Below are 24014 nucleotides of genomic sequence, written 5' to 3' on the forward strand. Positions count from 1 at the left end.
GCCCTCACTGTTCGGGACACACGCTCTTCTCATCAGAACTGTGGGGGTGGAGGTACAGGAGGCTGAGGATATAAACTTAACATTTTAGAAACTGCTTCTTTCCCACTGCCATCATATTTCTGATTGGTCCATGGACACTACCTTGCTACTCCTCCTTTGCATTATTTCTTGTAACATACTCATTTTTTGTTATGTTTTGTGCTACCCTGAGGCTGTAAAACAATGAATTTAACGACAAATGTCAGTGATCATTAAACCTAATTCTGATTTCTCGCTGAAAAATGCCTACAGTGAAAATGAGCGCTAGAATTGTTGGGAATATGGGTAGAAAATAGTAACAGAAAATTAGGGTGAGTATGGGATTGCTCAAAGCACCAACATGGAAGGAATGGACTGAACAGACTCCTTCTATTTTGCAAGGAAAAATATAAAAGAAACCATAGGAAGCTGAAGGAGCAGGATCCTAGCAAGATCCTGAAACCTTGCTGACAATCACTCATTTTAAATGGTCTACTACATAAATCTTTGGCCACTCAGGTTAATACCGCAAGACTCCAGTGTAAAAATAGTCACAGACAAAGAAGTCAATGTGACATTATTTAAATACTCCACTAACACCATCATCTTTTGAAAGCATTCGGCTGTGTGAGAATCATTCTTGAGCCTTCCAGAGTAAAAAGAAAATCTATTTATTTTGCATGCAAATACTTATTGTCTGCTCAGTATAATCCCTCCATGCTTCCTTCAGTGTTTATTTATTTATTTTATTTATTCGAGCCATGCCACCCAGCAAACCCACAATCTAATCCTTGCCTGATCATGGGGTAATTTACAATGACCGATTTATCTACCAACTGAGATGTCTTTGACTGTGGGAGGAAACCAGAGAAAACCCACCCAATCATGGGGAGAGTGTACAGACCCCTTACAGGCAGCCGCGAGAATTGAACCCCACACAACACGCTGGAGGAACTCAGCAGGTCGGGCAGCATCCGTGGAAACGAACAGTCAACGTTTTGGGCTGAGACCCTTCGTCAGGACTGAAGAGGGAAGGGGCAGGGGCCCTATAAAGAAGGTGGGGGGGGGTGGGAAGGAGAAGGCTGGTAGGTTCCAGGTGAAAAACCAGTAAGGGGAAAGATAAAGGGGTGGGGGAAGGGAGGCAGGGAGGTGATAGGCAGGAAAGGTGAAGAAGGAATAGGGGAAAACACAATGGGTAGTAGAAGGAGGCGGAACCATGAGGGAGGTAGTAGGCAGCTGGGGGAGGGGGCAGAGTGAAACTGGGATGGGGGAAGGGAGGGGGAGGGAATTACCGGAAGTTGGAGAATTCAATGTTCATGCCAAGGGGCCGGAGACTACCTGGATGGTATATGAGGCGTTGCTCCTCCAGTCTGAGTTTGGCCTCATCATGGCAATAGAGGAGGCCATGTATGGACATATCCGAATGGAATGTGACACCTCATATACCATCTGGGTAGTCTCCAGCCCCTGGGCATGAACATCGAATTTTCCAACTTCCAGTAATTCCCTCCCCCTCCTTTCCCCCATCCCAGTTTCACTCTGCCCCCTCCTCCAGCTGCCTATCACCTCCCGCATGGTTCCACCTCCTTCTACTACCCATTGTGCTTCCCCTTATTCCTTCTTCACCTTTCCTGCCTATCACCTCCCTGCTTCCCCTCCCCCACCTCTTTATCCTTCCCCTTACTGGTTTTTCACCTGGCACCTAGCAGCCTTCTCCTTCCCACCCTTCCCCCACCTTCTTTATAGGGCCCCTGCCCCCTCCCTCTTCAGTCCTGATGAAAGGTCTCGACCCGAAATGTTGACTGTTCGTTTCCATGGATGCTGCCCAACCTGCTGAGTTCCTCCAGCGTGTTGCTTTGACCCCAGCATCTGCAGAGTATTTTGTGTTTAGGAATTGAACCCCAGTTGCCTGTACTGTAAAGCACTGTGTTAACCACTACACTATTCTGCTGCCCTGCCTTGAAACTTAGTGCTGCAGACTCCTGTTGTGTTCTATCGTTGAAAGACAGTCAAATGGAAAGTGCACAATAATACACTTATGAATTATTGCCACAGTATTATTTAGAAATTTTCATCATTGACATTGTAGTGATTAGAAAATGAAGGAGCAAGTTAAGGGAAACATATCCTTGCTAAGATCAAAGCAATTTCTCTATTCTAACTTGTCTTTTGGGCATTAGTTGCGACTCAATGGAATTATTATAAATCAGGTGGTTGTGGATTAAAGTCCCACTCCAGAGACTTGATTGGAAAGTCAAGTCAAATTTGTTCTGCAGCATTTGAGGGAATGCTGAATTGTCAGAGATGTCGAATTGGATGCATCGGTATTACAGATGAGTAAAGTAACTACAGAGGAACGAGCAAGAAGCTGGCCAAAGTTGATTGAAAAGGGACACAAGCAGGGATGATGGCAGAGCAGTGCTAGCTGGAGTTTGTAGGAGTAATTCCGAACATGCAAGATGGGTTCACCCCAAAGAAGCAGCATTCTAAAGGGAGGGTGAGGCAACTGCTTCTGACAAGGGAAGTCAAAGACAGCATAAAAGCAAAAGAGAGTGCATGCAATATAACAAAAAGATTCATGGGAAGTTTGAGGACTGGGAAGCTTTTAAAAATCCAACAGAAGACAGCTAAGAAAAAAATCAATAAGGAGAGAAAACATGAAAGGTAAGCTAGCTAATAACATAAAAGAGGATAGATGTATAAAGAGTAAAAGAGAGACAAGAGTGTGCATTGAACTGCCAGAAAATAATGCTGGAGAGGTAGTAATGGTGGACAAGGAAATGGTGGATCAACTGAATAAGTATTCTGCACCAGTCTTCACTGTGGAAGACACCAGCGGCGTCCCAGAAATTTGAGAGTCAAGGAGCAGAAGTGAGTGCAAACATTATTACTAAGGAGAAGGTACTTGGGAAGCCAAAACATGCGACGGTGAACAAGTCACCTGAACTAGATGGACTGCACCCCAGAGTTCTGAAAGAGAGAGCTGAAGAAATTGCGGAGGCTTTAGTAACGATCTTTCAAGAATCTTGAGATTCTGGAATGAATCTAGAGGAATAGAAAATTGCAAATGTCACTCCATTCTTTAACAAGGGAGGCAAAAGAGGAAATTTCAGTGGTTGGTAAGACGTTAGAGTCCATTATTAAGGATGAGGTTTCAGGGTACTTGGAGGATCATGATAAAATAGAATGAAGTCAGCATTTGTTCCTTAAGGGAAAATCTTGTCTGACCAAACTGTCGGAATTCTTTGAGGAAATAACAGGCAGGATATACAAAGGAGATTACTGACTTTACTTGGATATTTGGAAGGTCTTTGACAAGGTGCTACACTTGAGATTGCTGAACAACATAAGAGCCCATCGTGTTGTACTAACAGGACAGAAGATTCCCTGTCTGGCAGAAGGCAAAGAGTGGGAATAAAGGGGCCTTTTCTGGTTGGCTACTGGCACGTTGGGTTGCTACTGAGTCCACTATTTTTCACTTCATATGTTAATGATCTGGATGATAAAATTGATGGCTTTGCAGCCAAGTTGGGTGGCACAGAGATATGTTAAGTCTGCAGAAGGACTTAGATTGGGAGAATAGGCAAAGAAGTGGCAGATGGAATACACTGTAGGGAAGTGTATGGTCATGAACTGGTACAATAAGTAAGTTAAAGATTCTTCTGAATTCAGAAATCATAGGCAAAGATGAACTTGGGAGACCTCATGCAGGATTCCCTAAAGGTTAACTTACAAGTTGAGTTGGTAGTAAAATACAATGTTAGCATTCATCTCTAGAGGACTAGAATATAAAGCAAGGATGTAATGCTGAGGCTATACATGGCATTGGACTTCCATGATCGAATTTCAGCAACTGCTGAACCAAAACCGGCAAGGCGAGATACTGATATATCCGAGTATGATGGAGAGATAATTTACAGATCTTAAACTCAAACTTTAAGAAATAAATACAACTTCATATCATTATGTGGCAAGCTGCTGCATAAGTACTGTAGCTGCTCAATTTTTAAAGGTACTGTTCTGCAAAATTTCCCTTCTAAACTCCCACTTCCTGCATGGTTTAGTCAGCACAGAAGGTATATGGTGCTGGTGCACAATACCACACCTCAGATCCTGTTTATGAAAAATGATGCTAACATGTAGCTAGTTAAGTGCAGCCACAACTGAAGTGATTTACTCTGATCTTTCCCCTTGTCTTAAGGCAAAGTAAAATGCATCAACTGTTGATTCAACCACAATTCTGATCAAGTGTTCAAGCCTATAATTAAAAGAACTTCAGGACTGCAAGAAATATTATTGAAAGGAATTGTTAGCAATTTAAGTTTCTTTAAAATGTTAAGCTCTCATCAGCTGCAAGAAGTAATATCAAAACACAGCAAATAAAATAAAGTGCCAGAGGAAGTGGATGAAAGGGCCTGATGCTGTGCCATGTGCCTCTATGACTCCATGACTCCAAAACCTAAATCTGAAGACAAGCTGAAGTAGAGAGAATTTTGACATATGGGGAAAGGGAAGAAAGGCATAACCCAAAAGTACCTTCCATGAAAAGTTTTATCTCTTGATTCTACAGATATTACAACCCAATCACATCGCAGTTCTAAACTGCTGTAATAATTAGGACTGAATGACAAGTTCTTCTTCTCATTACTTCTTCAGTGATCCCTCAGATTGAGGATGACTTGCTTTCACTCTGATTCTGTGGGTTCTGAGGAGACTGACGAGGCTACTGGGGTGGGAAGGTATGTTGTTTGTGAAGTGCACTGCTCATTCCAACATTTGTGTTGGGCTTCGCTGTCCTCCCAATGTATGAACTCAAGCTTCACAATAATATCCAAATGTTCCTTCTAGACTTTGATTGGTCGAGGGCCAAGGATACTGAATTTGGTTCACTTATCTTTCCAGCATATTTAGAGACTTTTGCAGAGACAATGTTGGTGGTATCTCTCTCGTGTCCCAAGGTGTCTGCTGAGAGTGGCACAAACATGGCATCATGAAACATCATGTATGTTCAATACGAAGATGGCACTGTGACTGTGTTGTGGCGACTGCTGCCAAACATAAAAGTCAAGAAATCTTGGAGATTAGGTGGTATCTGAAATGAAAGAACCAGTGCATTAACTCCAGCTCTTCATACAACCTCGGCTCACTGCGATTTGTCTACTGCCCAAACAGTCCAAGGTGGACACCATCTCCCTGGACCTATGCACATCATGGTACCTATAGTCAGGCTATTGTTTATCAACTATAGTTCTGCATTCGATACTATTATTGTAAGAAAACTTATCAGCATACTCTGGACCCTGGAGTTAATGCTTCCTTCTGCAACTGGATCCTTGACTCTCTGACCAACAGACCACATTCAGTAAGGACAGGTAGCAACACCTCAGCCACGATTATGTAAACACTGGTGCTCGATAAGCTTGCATCCTCATCCTTCTATTCTACTCCCTATACACTGATGAATGCATGGCCAGATTTTTCTCTAACTCCATCCACAAGTTTGCAGATGATCCCACTGTAGTGGACTGCATCTCAAGCAACGATGAGTTGGAGTAGAGGAAAGACAGAGAGAGCTTCACAACTTGGTGTCATGACAGCAGCCTTTCCCGCAAAGTCAACAAAAGGAATGGCCATTGACTTCAGGAAGAGGTTGGTGCAAATGATCCACTCTGTATCAGCAGTGTTGAGGGCTTCAAGGTGCAAACATCACCAGTAGCCTGTCATGGACAAACCACATTCATGTCACAGCTAGAAAAGCCCACCACTGCCTCTACTTCCTCAGGAGGCTAAAGAAATTTAGCATATCCCTGTCAACCCTTACCAATTTTTAATCAATGCTTAAAGGGAAGCATTGTCTGGCTGCACAATGGCTGGTATGGCAACTTCTCTGCATACGACCGCAAGAAACTGCAGAGAGAGGTGGGCACGGCTCAGAACATTACAGGAACCCGCCTCCACTCTGGGGTCTGTCTACATTTCTCAATGCCTCAGTAACGTAGCTGACATATACAAAGACCCCACCTACCCCAGATATTCTCTCTTCTCCCAACTACCATTGGGTAGGAGATTCAAAAGATATACCACAGACCAGCAGCCTCATGGACAGCTTCTACCCAACTATTATCAGACTCCTGAATGGGCCTCTTGTATGATAAAACGGACTCTCGACATCACAACCTACCTCATTATGATATTGCATTTTATTGGTTGCCTACACTGAATTCTTTCGGTAGCTCTTACACTTTATTCTGCATTGTTATTATTTTACCTTATTCTACATCAATGCACTATGTAATAGTTTGTTCTGTATGAACAGTATGCAAAACAGTATGCTTTTCACTGTATCTTGGCACATGTGATAATAATAAAATACTACCAGTAATTCTGGTTCCTTAAAGGCTGTTATAGCCAGGGGTGGTAGAGGGGATCAGCTCCACTTCCTATTAAACACTCACAATGGTGTTTCATCTCAAATAACTTCTGACAACCTCTGGCTCCTGGTCTTCACATGTGGCCTAGCTATTAAGTCCGGTGGAACCGCTGCTAATGACAGGAGAAAGGACAAAGGCAGGTTACCGGCGCCTTAAAACCAATTGCTTCAGGAAGATGAGGCTCGTCGGCCGTGATCTCAAACCTCCTCTGCCTTGCAGCTATACCCACTCATGGGAAAGGCTTTGGAAGTAAGCCTGAGGAAAAGTCCGGACCTGGGGTCCCCAAGGCAGTCTTGACTTCAATGTTGACTGACAACTTCTGCAATGCCCCTGGTGCCGAACTGTATCTGTCTCTGCCGTTCCTTTGGATTCATCAGCCGCAAGGAAAGGGGAAGCTTGCTTCATGGGCAACAGCCTGCTCCCTATATCGTACCGCCCTGGACTGCGTATTGCCTAGAAGCTGGGACGCAAAGTCCCTGATCAACTCTGCCCAACAGAGTGCCTCATTACCAATAATGTTTCAGGACCGATACCCATTATTAGAGCCAAGTGCTACCACTGTTTACTTTTTAAATGCAAATATGTTATTTTTAGTTGACTGGGAATTTCCTTGGGAAAATAGGTCATGTTCCTCCTCTCTTCTCTCCTCCTAGAACCTTACCCCTCTGAATGCACAGTCCTCCACTCTCTCCGCACCAATCCCAAACTTACCAGGCAGGCAGAGAGGGTGGACTGATGTCTACCTTGCAGAGACCAGGCAGCAACTCTCAGACACCCCCTGAAGAGGACCCCACTCTAGACCATCAGAAAACTGTCTCCGACACCATCATGGACCTCATCAACTCTGGAGAACTCCCATCCACTGCCACCAAACTCATAGTTACCCCACACTGTTCGCTTCTACCTCTTCCTCAAGATCCTGATACCTGACTCTCTGGTTCGGCCTATTGTCTCTGTCTGCTCCTGCCCCACTGACTTCATGTCCTCATACCTTGACTCTATTCTATCTCCCTTGGTTCAGTCCCTTCACACTTACATCCGCAACACTTCTCATGCTCTCGAGCTCCTCACTAATTTTATTTCCCTGGTCCTGACCGCCTCATTTTCACCATGGATGTTCAGTGCCTGTACACTTCTATCTCCCACCAAGAAGGCCTTAAAGCTCGTTACCTCTTTCTCAATAAAAGAACCAACCAATTCCTCTCCCCTTCCGTCTGGCAAAACTGGTCCTCACCCTTAACGACTTCTCCTTCAGCTCCTCCCACTTACTCCAGATTTGAGTGGTAGCCATGGGCAGCTGTATGGGCCCCAGCTATGCCTGCCTCTTTGTTGGCTATATAGAACAGATCATGTTCCAAGCCTTCCCTGGTAATGCTTCCCAACTCTTCCTCTGCTACACTGATGAACACGCTTATGCTGCTTCATGCACCCATGCTGAACTCATCAATTTCATCAACTTTGCCTTCAACAACAACCCTGCCTTTAAATTCACTGGGTCCATTTGTGACACCTCTCTCCCCTTTCTTGATCCTTGTCTCCATCTCTGGAGACAAAATGTTGACCAACATCTTTTATTAACTTACTGATTCCCATGGTTATCCCTTCCCGCCCTGTTTCCTGTAAAAATGCTATTCCTTTTCTCAGTCCCTTCGCCTCCACCATATCTGTTCTCAGGAAGCGGCTTTTCTTTCCAGGACATCTTTTCAAAGGACGGGGTTTCCCTTCCTCTACCATTGATGCTGCTCTCACTGAAATGGCTTCCATTCCCAGACATCCACCCTCACCCTATCTTCCCGCCACCTTAACAGTAATAGAGCTCCTCTTGTCTTTACCTACCATCGCACGAGTCTCCGCATCCAATACATCATCCCCTGCAACTTCCTCCTTCTCCAAAGGCATCCTACCACCAAACGCATCTTCACCTCACCCAGCTCTCTGCTCTCCACAGGTATTGCTCCCTCCATTCATCCCTCCTCACTAATCTCCCTCCCGGCACTTATCCTTGCAAACAGGCTAAGTGCTACACCTGCCTGTTCACCTCCTCCCTCACCTCTAGTCAGGGCCCCAAGCAGTCCTTCCAGGTGAGCCAATTCATCACCTGCAAATCACCTGGGGTCGTCTATTACGCCTTGTACTCCCGATGCAGCCTCCACTACATTGGTGAGATCCATTGTAAACTGGGGGACCTCTTTCTCAAGTAACTTCGCTCCATCCAACAAAAGCAGAACTTCTCAGTGGCCAAACATTTAATTCCAATTCCCATTCCAACATGTTGGTCCATGACCTCCTCTTGTGCTACAATGTGGCCACTCTCAGGGTGGAGGAGCAACACCTTATATAACCTGAAAATCAATTTGTCTTTTATCATAAAAAAAATCCCCCCCCCTCTTCTTCTGTTCCCCATTCTGGCCTCTTACCTCTTCTCACCTGTCTATCACCTCCCTGAGTTCTCTCCTTCCGTTTCTCCTCTTGTCCACTCTCCTCTCCTATCAGATTCCTCCTTCTCCAGCCCTTTATCTTTCCCATCCACTTGGCTTCTCCTATCATGTTCCAGCTATCCTCCCCCACTATTTTATTTTGGCATCTTCCCCCTTCTTTTCCGGTTCTGAAGAAGGGCCTCGGTCCAAAACATCAACTGTTTATTCATTTCCATAGATGCTGCCTGATCTGCTTTTTCCCTCCAGCATTTTCTATGCCTTTCATTTAAAACTGACACTGAGATTTAATATACCAGTAACATTCAATACTTCCATATACTTCTAAACACTCAACAGGGGTTTATCGAGAAATGAGACTTATTGGACAATTGCTTCCAGGAAGAAATCTTCTAAAAAAAAAGTCACTTTCTTTTGATGAGGTGCCAAACTTTTGAGCAGCCATCTTTTCTTCTGCAGCACCATACTAAATGCCTTCTGGAAATCAATATACACTGCATCTACTTCTTTCTTTGCAGCAGCTGGCATGCTGAAATCCATACTGGACTCTCCTGTCAGTACTGCTGATTTGCCTTTGTCTGCGGTTGTGGGAGATGAGACAATGCCGTGTACTTGTCCCTGCAGAAATGTGGCTCCAGGACAACATCCCATGCCCCACCATCTTCAGGCAATATCACTCAGGGATTTGTGCTAACCATGTGTCCTACGTGCTTTGTGCGACTGGGTGTACTGTGTTTTGCACCTTGACCCCAGCGGAACACTCTTTCATTTAGATGTGTACATGTGTGTGGCTGAATGATAACTCAATGTGAACTTCTGCAGCCTGTATGTTACATCGTCAGAAAACTCTAGCAAATTTATCAGCATGATCTCCCTTTCATAAAATCATGTTGACGCTACTTGATTGTAGTATGATTTTCTAACTGTCCAGCCAATTCTACTTGCATAACGATCCAGCATTAATTCAACCAATAGGCTAAAGGACCTATAGGTTTCTGCTTTCTGTCTCCCTCCCAATCCTTACCAGATTCACTGGGATCTTTCCAGAATCTAAGGAACTTGGGAAGATCTCGAGTAATGCATTTACTACCTCAACAGCAAGTGGAACTGTCTGCCTCTCGCCCTAGGAGTTTACCCAGCATCTTTTCTTTCTTTTCCAATCTTTTTGTTATTATCAAAATGTTAAACATAACATAGTATTAATACAAAGCTGTTGGGATTACATTGTTAATAATTAGCATATATAATATAAACTCAGTTAACACACAGATATTAAACCTCCCAAAATCTTACAGAATATGAATATAAGAAAAAAATGCAGAAGTAGCATGAAAAAAGAAAGAAAAAAAAACAAAATACACCAAAAAGAAAACTAATCTAAACAATACTAATCAGCTAAACTAAGGAAAAGAAAAAGACATGGGCTGTTGTGTTACGTCAAATATGACCATTAGAGTCATTAATTCCGTTCCTCCCTCCATATATCTGAAAGTAATAGAATAGGTTTGGAAAAGGTCAAATTACATCATATGGAAGTGTTGAATAAATAGCCTCCAAGTCTTTTCGAATTTAACAGAAGGATCATAAATGACACTTCTAATTTCTTCTAAATTTAAACACAACATAGTTTGAGAGAACCAATGAAATGTAGTGGGAGGATTAATCTCTTTCCAATTCAGCAAAATGGATCTTTTAGCCATTAATGTAACAAATGCAATCATCTGACGAGCTGAAGAGGTTAAATGACTTGGTTCTATCATTGGTAAACCAAAAATTGCAGTAATAGGGTGAGGTTGTAAATCAATACTCAAAACAATTGAAATGATATCAAAGATATCTTTCCAGTAATTTTTCAAAAAAGGACATGACCAAAACATATGAGTTAAGGAAGCTATCTCAGAGTGGCATCTATCACATACAGGATTTATATGAGAGTAATAACGAGCTAATTTATCCTTAGATATATGGGCCCTATGTACTACTTTAAACTGTATCAGCGAGTGCTTAGCACACATAGGAGAAGAATTAACTAACTGAAGAATTTTTCCCCATTTTTCAATAGGTAAAGTAAGCTTAAGTTCCCTTTCCCGATCATTCTTAATTTTATTAGCTAAGCCTGGATGTATTTTCTTAATTATATTATAAATAGTTGCTATTACAGTACACCTTTCTGAAAAGTATTTAAATCTAAATTTTTTTCCAAAATATCCGTTGGATATAGTTTCGGAAAGGTAGGAAGAACAGTATTTAAAAAGTTTCTAATCTGTAAATATCTAAAGAAATAGGATCTAGGCAAATTATATTTATTAGATAATTGTTCAAAGGACATGAAACAATTATCCAAAAATAGATCACAAAATTGTAATATACCTTTGGTTTTCCAAACCAAATAGGCTTGAACCATAATAGAGGGTTGAAAAAAATTAGTTATAATAGGGCCTGCTAGAATAAATTGATTCAACCCAAAACATTTTCAAAATTGAAACCATATTTGTAAAGTATATTTAACTATTGGATTATCCATTTGTTTATGCAGCTTAGAAACAGCAAAGGGAAGTGAAGTCCCTAAAATAAAACCCAGTGAAAAACCCTTGTACAGATTTACATTCAAGATTTACCCAATGTGAACTTGAAATCATGTCCAAGTCCCATGTCCAAAATTTTAAATATCGAATATTAATTGCCCAATAATAGAATCTAAAGTTCGGCAATGCCAGACCACCCTCCTTTTTAGACTTCTGTAAATATCTTTTACCTAACCTAGGATTTTTATTCAGCCATATATATGAAGAAATTTTAGAATCAACATTATCAAAAAAAGATTTCGGAATAAAAATTGGCACCGCTTGAAATAAATATAAGGATTTAGGTAAAATAATCATCTTGATAGCATTGATCCGACCTATCAATGACAAAGACATTGGTGACCATTTAGTTCAGTATCTTTTCATTGGTGATAGTTGTCACTTTATCCTTAATTTTTACATCACAGCAGTAATGCACTCAATGTCTTCTATCGAAAGACAGGCAGGAAATTCCTTGACATTCTAGTATTAATTTCCCAGTTTTATCCTTTTAGGAATTCTAGTTCTTTTTCATTTATTTCAAACCACCTACTGACTTTGTGTTATCTTTTGTGCTGATCTACTATTAAAATCTATTTTCTTCCTTTTTATTGGTCAATCTTTGCTACTTTCTAAAATCACCTCAGCACACTAATCCTTGCTGTGTGGTATACTTTTTCTTTCCTTTTGACATCACCTTCTGTAGTTAGACACAGATGTGTTAACATTTCCACAGTCTTTATTACTCAATATCTTTGCTGATAATTAATTATTTCCTTAAATGTTAACTGCTACACCTACTTGTTCATCTACTTTTCCAAATATCATAGCCAACTCTGCTCTTGCAATTTTAGAATGGACTTTAAAAACAAACTTGAGACCCAAGTTTCACAAATCAACAGGTGCTTCATTGTAGTAGCACATTTTAGAATAATTTTAACAAGTGCAATGATATTCTTCACCTAACTGCATAATTTTATTATGTATTTTACTTTCTTCAGTTCAGCTAAATTGGTAATGTGATGCGTTGGGCTGCACAGCGTAACGGCGTACTATATAATGATAACAGAAAACAAGAAGTGGCTTCATGAGGACATTCTGTGACAAAACTCAAATGACAGCCGAAGTTAATTAATCAGTATGGGCCTGTTGGATCATTCTTTCTCACAGTAGAGAAGGATAATATTATCCGTGAAGAGAAGGAGATTGTGAGGATTAATTAAATACTAGTTAAACTTATTCAGCTTCATGATTCTGATTGGACTGTGAAGGGAAATAGAGACAAAGAATACAGATGGATGTTGCAGATACTCTGATCTCCTTCACGACAGCTCTAAGAGGACAAGAAATCTTACTATTGGATTGTGAGAGACTTTAGATTTCCTCAAAGTAACAATGGTAAGAATCTTTGCTGATGTATGAATAAAATGTAGTCTTGAACAAAAGATAATCAAGTTATCTTATTTAATTTTAGTCTTTCTTAGAAGTAGAAGAAGAGCTACAATTTTAGCATGAGCTTTCACAAATGACTAAAAATTAGGTGCCGGTTCCAAATTGAATTAAAATCCTACATCTAAATATTCAACATTACCATGTGAATTCATGATTTTGTGCAAAACTTTTAATATTTTCCCGAAGATCTAACTAACTTTGAACTCCGCTATGGACAGTTCCAAGCTCAGCTGCAAAAGCAAGACATCCCATAAAAAAACCTAGTGCCACCAAAATGCCAATAGAAGCCCCCAAGACCTCATCCCTGGGAGAGGAAGCATACACCAAAAACACTGGCTACACCTGGGAACAATTTGGAAGACCAATGCCCTTGAATGGAAACTCCTACAAAGGCCCAGTCCATCATGGGTAAAGCTCACCCCTCCATTCAGCACATTACATGGAGTGCAAGAGCAGGAAAGCAGCATCCATCATCAGGAACACTCACCATCCTGGTCATGCTCTCCTCTCGATGCTGCCATTAAGAAGAAGGTACAAGAACCTCAGGACTCACACTACCAGGTTCAGGAACAGCTATTCCCAATCAATGATCAGGTTCTTGAACCAGTGGGATAACTTCCTTCAACTTCATTTGCCCCATCATTGAATTGTTCCCACAATCTATGCACTCACTGTCAAGGTCTCTTCACCTCATGTTCTTGATATTCATTGTTTATTTAGTTATTATTATTTTCTATTTTGTATTTGCACAGTTAGTTGTCCTTTGCACATTGGTTGTTTGTCCACCCTGGTGGTTGCGGTCTTTCACTGATTCTATTATGTTCTTGGATTTACTGAGTATGCCCACAAGAAAACAAATTGCAAGTTTGTAGCTGGTGACATGCACGTACTTTGAGAATAAATTTACTTTGAACTTCGACTGGCCCAGGACTGAGAACTCTGACAAGCTACTGTCAGTGGCCTATAGTCCAGTAGAGGAGATGTACTTAAGTAACTAGCTCTCAATGAAAAACTGGACTATGTTAACAAGTAATGTTCACAGATAAGATTTTACCAATGCACAAGTTAAACATTAGCTTGGGAGAGAAGAAGCCCTGAATCAAGTACTATCACTGTGCATGAATTAAAATACTGTACTAGGTTAGGGAAGGAACAACTACAGTGCCTTCAGCCCCCACAACTATCTTCACATTTTCCTGTCTCATTTTCTAAATTTAAAATATCTTGCAGTAGGATTTTTTGAGCCAATCTACAAAACATTGTGCATCACATCAAATCAAAAGAAAAATTCCAAAACCTATCAACAATTGACTAAAAAATTTAACTTTCATCAGATGCAATACTGTAATTACCTTACTAACTCACCCAATTTGTCGATGGAGAAAATTGGAGGATCACCTGAATAAATACTCTTTCTGTGGGGTCCAACAGACCAAGCCAAAATGAAGACAAAAGGGCATTAAAGCTAAGTCAGGGAAACAGAGAAGCACAAGCCTCGGGGAGAGTACAAGAACATCTCAAAGGCACTGAGCATATCTTGGAGCTCAGTACAGTCCATCGTGAAAAAATAGAAAAACTATGAAACCACAGCCGGACTACCTAGCTCTGAACTTAGTTGCTGGAGAAGAATGGTACTTGTAAGAGAGGCTACTGTGATGCCAACAGCCACTCTGAGCGAGCTGCAGAAGTCAATGGCTGCAACTGGAGATGAAATTCATGGCTTCACAATCTCGAAGGCCTTGCACAAAAAGGGTATGATGGAAAAGTGGCAAGAAAGACGCCATCGCTTAAAAAAAAACATATCCTTGCCCATAAAGACTTTGCAAAGCATCACTTAGAAGATATTGTAAAGATGTGGAAGAAGGTCTTGTGATTGGATAAGACTAAAGTGGGACTTTTTGGCCTCAACACTAAGCACTATGTGTGGCGTAATCTAATTCTGCGCATCAGCCGGGTAACACCATCCCTACTGTAAAGTACGATGGAGGTAGCATCACGCTACGGAGATGATTTTCAGCAGCAGAGACTGAAAATCTGATCAGGAATGATTTGAAGATGAATGTTGCTAAATACAGAAAGATCATGGATAGCTTCTGCCAGAAAGCTTAAACTGGGGAGGAAGCTCATCTTTCAGCAGGACTATGAACCAAAGCACACTGCCAAAGCAACCACGGAGTGGCTTCAAATGTAGAAAATTGATGTCCTTGAGTGGCCCAGTCAGAGTCCTGACCTTAACCCAATTGAACATTTCCAGCAAGACCTCAAGACTACTGTCCACTACTGCTCCCCAACTAACCTGGCACAGCTTGAGCAATTTTGCAAGGAGGAATGGGAAAATCTTTCTCCATCATGTTGTGCAAAGCTAATAGAGACTTATCCAAAAAGACCGCTGGCTAAAATAGCTGTGAGAAGTGACTCAATAATTACTGAGAAAAAGGAGGGGGGGGGATACTTCTGAACTGCAGACATTTCAGTTTTTGAGATCTTAAGTTTTTGTGCTTTATAATCTTCCCTGTTTTTTGGGGTCTACTGTGAAAAAGGAGCACATGATCCACAAATAAAAATTCTCAGTTAAATTGATCAAAATCTCTGGTTGTAATACTTCTTTATGTGAACAAAGGATTGGGGGCTGAATATTTTTACAGAAGAGGTGCCTGATTTGATACATAGGACTCATTAAAAATCCTTAGGTACATTCTTGTACATCTTTTAACTGAAACTATTTTACAATTTGTTTAACGCACTGAATTTTGTCATGTCATTTACAATGATTGATCTAAATTGAAGGTAAACTCTGATCAATTTTGCCATTGCCCCATTTCAGTCTTTAACACAGATCCCATTTAAGAATCACATATTAATCTACCAAATTACACAACCAAGAGTTACACCTTTAAAAGAAGTGACTTAACCATGCTATCCAGTGGCATTTTCTGTACTCCAGCCAAACATCTAAATATAATGTGTGTTTCTAACTTACTTGGTACATCTGCTGCAGGTGGCTACAAGGTCATTCCAAATTATTTTTGAACAACAAATAATCCACATTATTTATTATTCAAAAAACAAAAGCTTAAAATAAAACAGCAAAATTAATGACTGAAGTAACAATCGGTGAGAGACTCATTTTCAGGTTCAATTGTCATTGAACCATACACAGGAATACAACCAAACAAAACAGTGTTCCTCTGGGGCCAAGGGCCAATACACAGTGCCAGCAGTCACGCACCACTCCCTGAGCTGCCCTGCTTTGACACACTTCAACTGGTGCTACTGCAGTCAGTGAGAGGATCGCTTCAAATCACTGCTGTTTTGTTCGATATTCTGACTTTCACTCATTGTCTTCCTCCTGCCTGGATGAACACATTTAGGCATTTTCCTAGATGCTACCTTCAACCTAGTCTCACCCCAGACAGTATTTTTTTATTACGTATCCTGACAGTCCTTCTAACATTCGCAATGGCCTATCTTTGCAGCAAAGACAATACAAAAGACAGGACCCAATTCCTTTGGTTTTGATGATTTAAACTGGTGGTTCTCAACATGGGCCATATGACCCGCCCAAAGGGGTCCATGCCGGATTTCATAGGGGCTACAAGTAAAAAAACAAGAAACTGGCAGCCACAGGAGTTTCTGAATGGGCCAGGAAAAGTTTACTCTTTTAATGAAATATCACTAAAATATAGAAATAATAAAGAAATGAAAATACTGTATGTATTTGCATTGGAACCCTGAAACAAATGATGGGTACATAGGTTAGATGGTGTAAATGAGGCAGCAAAACAGCTCAGCCAGTGTGTGTGTGTGACACTTTGGATTAACTTCCTGTGCGCTGGCTCCAGCACACAAACAGCACAGGAGGAGCCCATTTGGGACGGCAGACTCAAGCGGCCTCCTCCTGTGCATGTTCCATGCTGTGACTCCATTTTGCAGGAGCAAAGCACCAATCCAATTTCGTTTTGAAAGCTATAATCTAATTGGCCTCCACCACCCTGTTGGGCAAAGCATGATAAATGCTCGCCATCCCTTATGTGGAAAAGTACTTCAAAGCCTCCATTACATCCTGGTGACCGGAACTATAATTAGAGTTCAACATGTGATCTCAACAGAACGCAATACATTCTCAGCATGTCTGCCTCTCACTAATGGCATAGAGTTACACACAAACTAAGCATTAAAATCATGTGTGTCAGGGGTTTATATGACACGTGTTTCATCTGCCACCACCCCCACAATCTACTTCTGCTACTTCTCACCCAGGCCCAATAGCCTTCTATTCCCGGCTCCCTACAATAAACATCAAGCGTCACCTGAAATGCATCAATGCTCTCAGCTTCATCCACATTCCCACCATTCTGTCTGAAAAATTCCTTAAATTCTTCATTTGATGTTATAGCGACCGTCTTGCATTTTTCCCTCTTTCAGGCGTAATTCAACAAAATGTCTACTTGCTTAATAGCTCAAGAATGGTTGATGTCTAAAACTGCTCGACCCCTCCCCCTCCCCATCACCAATTCCAAGTTCTGTAAGGAAGATGTGCTCTGTCCATTTTATTCTCCCATTTATTACACGACACTTGTCTACACCTACCATAGTTCCACTCAGTTGAAAATCATATTCAGCTTTTAGGGTTAGAATCAGAATCATTTGATTCTCCTAATAAAACTATAACTGAAATTAAACAATCAGAATCAGGTTTATTATCACTGACGTATGTTGCGAAGTTTATTGCTTTGTGGTGGCAGTACAGAGCAGAACATAAGATATGCTATTAAATATAATAACAAATAAGGACGGAATAAAAAATTAAATAAGTATTGCAAAAATAGTGAGGGAGTGTTCATGGGTTCATTGTCTATTTAGGAATCTGATGGCGGAGGGGAAAAAAAACTGTTCCTAAAACATTGAGTGTGCATCCTCAGGCTCCTGAACTTCCTCTCTGATCGCAGTCATGAGCAGATGGCGTGACCTGGGTAACGAAGGTCCTTACTGATGGATGTTGCTTTCTCGAAGCATTGCTTTTCAAAGGTACCCTTGAGGCTGGAATGTATAATAGCATACATAAAAACACTGCATGCATTTCCCTAGGGTCATATCCAACACAGAATTATCTCCAATTGCTTCACAGACCTAAAAGTACATTTTCCCTTGTAACCATGGTTGTGGCACAGTAATCACAGCTGGCAAACTTTCGGACCAAGCTCCTTCAGCAACTTCCCAGGTGCAATCTAATCTTTCTTTGAGCGGCTGCTGGGGAATTCCATCAATTCCAAACCTGATGGAACTCCCTGGCAGCCACACGATGAAACGTGCTCACTCCATCTGTGCTAGCCTTGCTCAAGCACAGGATCGAAAGCCCCACATATTTGAAAGGATTGGAATAGCTCCAAAGTAGATGGGCAAATACAAGCAACACACATCAAAGTTGCTGGTGAACGCAGCAGGCCAGGCAGCATCTATAGGAAGAGGTACAGTCGACGTTTTGGGCCGAGACGCTGCCTGGCCTGTTGCGTTCACCAGCAACTTTGATGTGTGTTGCTTGAAATTCCAGCATCTGCAGATTTCCTCGTGTTTGCAAGGGCAAACACAATGTCATTTACTTTCTTTTGAATGAGTTTCCTCAGTGCTAGTACTTTAGTGTATATAGACAAAATAAAATGTTTAATTTCTTCAACATTTCGGGACACGGGCCTGAAGAATGCTTGATTCGTTCATTTTTAGCCAAAGATTCCAATTGTACTTCTTGTACTATCTAACTCAGCCCGACCAAAGGCTGCAGTGAAAAGCTTACTGCCTCAAATAATTCAATTTCCCACAGGCTGTCTGAGCAGAGCAGAGAACTTCCAAATCCTTTTACTGCTAATTGACTCAAAAACACAAAATATTCCATTCTAGTACTGAGATACCAAGTTCTCTAGACTTGCACATCTACACTGTAACCCAAGGCACACAGTGCAACGTACACTACAACCTTGATTAATTTTCAGAATAAATTGCTGAAAATGTACCAAAATGCATTTGTTTTACTAACATAATTAAATTGATGACAGGTTTTAGGGATTTTCCAGTAAAACTTGGCTGAAACTCTTCATGGCAAGTACTTGTTCAGTGGTGGGTACTCACCCAGAGCTCAGCAACTGACTCTACACGCATTTTCAGTTACTGTGTGCACGTAAGATTAAACATATTTCCTTCGGCCTCTAACTACCAAAAGGAAGGCAGTCAACTCTCTTCCAACGTTAAAAGTTTAAAGAGTCTAGCTGACTTTGCAGCAAATACAATTACAAAAAAGCTGAGGCTGTCCTCACTGGGCAAATTCAGAACTACTGCTGTCCTGTTCAGGATATAGTTAACATCTTCCATCAGTGGAATACAGAAACCACTTCTCAGTAAAACAAGATGCAACACATAATTTAGTGTACAGAGTGTGCACACAGAGTTTACACAGTAGCTACAGAAGGGTACGGGAATTATTAAAAAGAAAACTAATGTAAGAGTCACTGGTCAGAGAGCAAGCAAGATCAGATATTAAATTACAAGTAAAAACAAATGGAGGTTGCAGAAATTAGCATTGTGACAAAAATATGTACTTCATCTTTTTGTAATGGGTAAGTGGCAATGAGAAGTGACTCAGTATTGCCATGCTTCCTCAACTCCCTGTACTCACTGCGCAGGACCTCATCCCCTTTCTACCCATTTCATTGGTGCTGATGTGCACTGCAACCTCTGTGTGCTCACTCTCCCTATTGAGAATCTCCTGCAGCCACTCCTGGACTATCGAGACTCCTATCACTATTGCACTACCTGACTTTACCCTTCCCTGCTCAGCCTCAGAGCCAGCCATTGTGGCCTGGCCTGGCTGCTATGGCTACCGTGTCCTAACAGTTCACCATCTGCCTCCAACCCCCTACCCCTCACCCGAGGGGAATGGCCACAGGGGAACCCTGCACTGTGCTTACTCCCCTTACTTCTTCTGGTGGTCACCACCTATGATCTGAAACCTGAACTCTAGGGTGGGAGGCAGAAGAAGGGAAATTATAGGTCAGTTAGCCTGAATTCAGTGGTTGGGAAGATGCTGGGAGTCCATTATTACACATGAGGTTTCTGGGTACTTGATAAAGTAGGCCAAAGTCAACATAGTTTCCTTAAGGGGAGATCTTGCTTGACAAATCTGTTTGAATTCTTTGAGGAAATAACAGGCAGGATAGACAAAGGAGAGCGGATAGTTGTTATTTACCTGGATTTTCAGAAGACTTTGAGAAGGTTCCGTACACGAGCCTGCTTGACAAGGTAAGAGCCCGTGATATTTCAGGAAAGGTACTAGCATGGATAGAAGATAGGCTTACTGGCAAAAGGCAAAGAATTAGAATAAAGGGAGCCTATTCTGGTTGGCTGTCAATAACTGTTCTGCAGGGGTCGATATTGGGGCTTTGGGTGACAGAATTGATGGCTTTGTAGCCAAGTTTTCAGAAGATGCAAAGATAGGTGGAAGAGCAGATAGTGTTGAGGAAGCAGGGAGTCTGCAGAAAGACTTGGATAGGTTGGGAGAATGGGCAAAGACATGGCAGATGGAATATAGTGTAGGGAAGTGTATGATTGAAAAGGAATAAAGGTATAGACCATTTCCTAAACAGGGAGAAAATTCAAAAATCAGAGGTGCAAAGGGACTTGGGAGTCATTGCGCAGGAATCCTTAAAGCTTAACTTACAGGTTGTGTCAGTGGTAATGTAGGCAAGTGTAAAGTTAGCAATCATTTTGAAAGGATTAGAATATAAGAGCAAAGACAAAATGCTGAGGCTTTAGAAGGCATTGGTCACACTGCACTTGGTGTAGTGTGAGCAGTATAGGGCCCCTTATTGAAGAAAAAACGTGCTGGCAGTGGAGGGGGTCAGAGGAGAATTATTCCAGGATTGAAAGGGTTAACGTATGAGGAAAGTTCGATAGCTCACTGGAGTTTAGAAGAGGGAGGGGGATAAAATCTCATTGAAACCTATCAAATATTGAAAGGCCGAGAAAGAAAAAGTGGATGAATCAGAATAGAGGGATGCCCATTTAGAACAGCAATGAGGAGGAGTTTTTTTTTGCCCAGAGGGTGATGAATCTGTGGAATTCTGAGGTTGATAGGTTCTTTATTAGTCAGGGTGTCAAACGCAGGAGAATGGAGTTTAGCGGGATAATGAATCACCATGATGGAATGGTGGGGCAGACTCGATGGGCCACCTGGCCTAATTCTACTTCTATGGCCTAAGATAAAGCCACTCCCAATCTCTGGGTGTCTTTTGTTTCCCCAAGAGGGTGGAGTATTTACTCTGCTTCATGCAATGATTTCAGTTCACAAAGTCACTTATTACCTCACAGGTCTGTTAAAGGTCAGCCACAGTGTTCAGGGAGGCAGATAAGCATGAGCGACACTGAAAAAACTACATTGGCTTGTTAGCAATCATCCAAATGTTCAAAGTCAATTTATTATCAAAGTCCGTGTACGTCTCCATATATTGTGCTACCCTGAGATTCATTTTCTTGTGGACATTCACAGCAGAACAAAGAAATACAACAGAGTAAACAAAAAAACAACACACAAAGAAAACCACATTGACTGATGTTACACATGCTGCATCTGTCCCTGCACCTCCTCTACCACCTCCACTATCATTCAGCGCCCTAAACAGACCTTGCAGGTGAGGCGACACTTCACCTGTGAGTCTGTTTGGGGTCATCTATTGTGTTCGGTTCTCCCGGCGTGGCCTCTTGTATATTGGTGAGACCCGTCGTAGATTGGGAGACCACTTCACCGAGCATCTACACTCCATCCGCCAGAAAAAGCAGGATCTCCCAGCGGCCACCCATTTTAATTCTACTTCCTATTCCCATTCCGATATGTCCATCCATGGCCTCCTCTACTGTCATGAAGAGGCCACACTTAGGTTGGAGGAACAACACCTTATATTCCATTTGGGTAGCCTCCAACCTGGTGGCATGAATATCAATTTCTTAAGCTTCCAGTAATGCCTCCCAGCCCCCTCCTTCAGCATTTCCCATCCTCTTTTCCTCTCCCTCACCTTATCTCCTTGCCCACCCATCTCCTCTCTCTGGTGCTCCTCCTCCCCCCTTTTTCTTTCTTCCATGGCTTCCTGTCTGCTTCCCCAATCAACTTCCCAGCTCTTTACTTCATCCTTCCCCCTCCAGGTTTCACCTTGTGTTTCTCTCTCCCCCACCCCCACCTCTTAAATCTACTCCCCAGCTTTTTCTCTTCAGTCCTGCCAAAGGGTTCCGGCCCGAAACGTTGACGGTACCCTTTCCCATAGATGCTGCCTGGCCTACTGAGTTCCTGCGGCATTTGTCTGTGTTGCTCGGATTTCCAGCAAGTGCAGATCCTCTCTTGTTTGTTGACTTATGTTAAAGTCACTTTAAATGATTTGAACTGTATAAACAGTATGCAAGAGAAGCTTTTCACTGTATGTCAACGCATGTGAGAATAATGAACTGATACCAACTGCATAGTATGACTGGAGTCCACATCACGGGGATGGATGGATGGAGCCGAGTTCAATTCCACACAACACTTGAAATGCCATCGTTTCTCAGAAAGTTTCTGCAGTATTAACAATTCGCCAACAGCATGACAATGAGGCAGTTCCAACTATCACTCTAGTGCCGACCATTAAATTCCGGCCATCACGATTCTGTGTGCCAAAGGCACAACAAAGCCATGCATTCCAACATGGGGCCCGTGAGAGTAATTGTGGTCCATCACATTTGCCGGAAGATTACCCCGTGAATAGTTTCACAGTCGCTGCCTGTTGGCACCTTTGAAAAGATAATTGCATATTCCTGTGTATTTGAACCATTGAAAATGCCTGAGAGGGGACGGGTAATCCTCCTTTATTGGGCGTAATGTGTGCAGTATTATTCTAAAAAGTACTTAGTATCAAAAAGAGGAAGTCGTTTATGAAATTCTGAACTGATGACTAATTTTAAGTAATTTTTTGTGGGCTGTAAATGGTGATTTTTTTCCCCCTCTATTCTGGGGATGACAGCAGGAGAGACCTTAATGAGACCTGGGAACAGCCCCTCCCCCAGCCCCCACACCTGAGGAGGGAAAGGCAAGTACTAGAGTCGATAGGAAGACATACACGATGAAGTTTGTTTTAAAACTGGACCGGCAGTGGCTAGAACGCTTCCCGCCACAGGCAACGGGGAAGGCACTCACCTTGAGCGGGGCATTCAGCAGCCTGTGGACGCCTGCTACTTGTGCGATGAGGGGGACGGTCTCGTACAGGTTGTAAACCGGTGGTCTCCTGGGCTCGGGGAAGTTGGTGCAAACGAACGGGTCCACGTCATCCAGAAACTGTACCCTGCACGTTACGGTGGCCATGGGGGCCGTTCGGGGGCCTCTTTCCTCAGACGGTAACTGAACCCCGGAGAAGCCGGCGGCGGAGGCTACAGCTGCCGTGCTCGCATCCCCTGTCGCCAGCGCCAGATGTTGTTCTCCGGCTCCGACGCAACCAGGAAGTGGAGTGAGTCAGCCCGAAGCTTAAAAGGGCACAAGTATACCGACCCGTCTGCCGCTCTCTTAATCTCTCGTCTTCAGCAACCTGCAAGATGTTATTTTTAAATTTCTCCTCGTGACGGTGTGATTATGACAACTGCGTCTGAATTATTTTCTAAAAGGCAGATTGCAGCAACCTCCCGCGCAAGATGAACTGAGAATGGATCACGGGCAGCAGAGCGACTCGAAGAATTTCCCTCGGGAGGTTGCAGGCAGGAGCCCTATTTGTTTGCAAGTAAGCGCCCCAGTGTCACATTGCGGTAGTGAGGCAGAAGCGTTCCAAACACTGGCGTGCCACTGTACACAACAAACTTGCCAAATGACCCTTTGAACCTTTAAACACATTAGTATTGACTAGGTTCTACCGAAGGAACGCAGTTGTTTTTCCTTATTTTACATCAAAGTGATTTGTTTTTTTAACATTAATTATGTCCCTTTTTATATCTGGATAATGTTTTGGGCGTCTCTTATTTTGGGTATTTTGCCTCACCTCTGTCGATATAACTGGTCATAAAAATATTGAAAAATAAGAGAACGTAAATGGCAAACGGCAAAATGCTGCAAA

At 42.2% G+C, this 24014-nt stretch overlaps 1 protein-coding gene across 3 annotated transcripts in view; it reads right to left on the bottom strand.

Annotated features, from left to right (window-relative positions):
• The window catches only part of fhod1 (formin homology 2 domain containing 1), a 302751-nt gene extending 279068 nt beyond the window's left edge, over nt 1–23683 (bottom strand). For all 3 annotated transcript variants that reach the window (XM_072279446.1, XM_072279445.1, XM_072279444.1), the window contains exon 1: nt 23111–23683. In XM_072279446.1, the coding sequence (XP_072135547.1) occupies nt 23111–23275 (165 nt within the window). In that variant the 5' untranslated portion in view covers nt 23276–23683. The remainder of the gene's footprint in view (nt 1–23110) is intronic.
• Between the last annotated feature and the right edge of the window lie 331 nt (nt 23684–24014).

The sequence above is a fragment of the Mobula birostris genome, chromosome 15 (assembly GCF_030028105.1).
Source record: "Mobula birostris isolate sMobBir1 chromosome 15, sMobBir1.hap1, whole genome shotgun sequence".
Lineage (NCBI taxonomy): Eukaryota > Metazoa > Chordata > Chondrichthyes > Myliobatiformes > Myliobatidae > Mobula > Mobula birostris.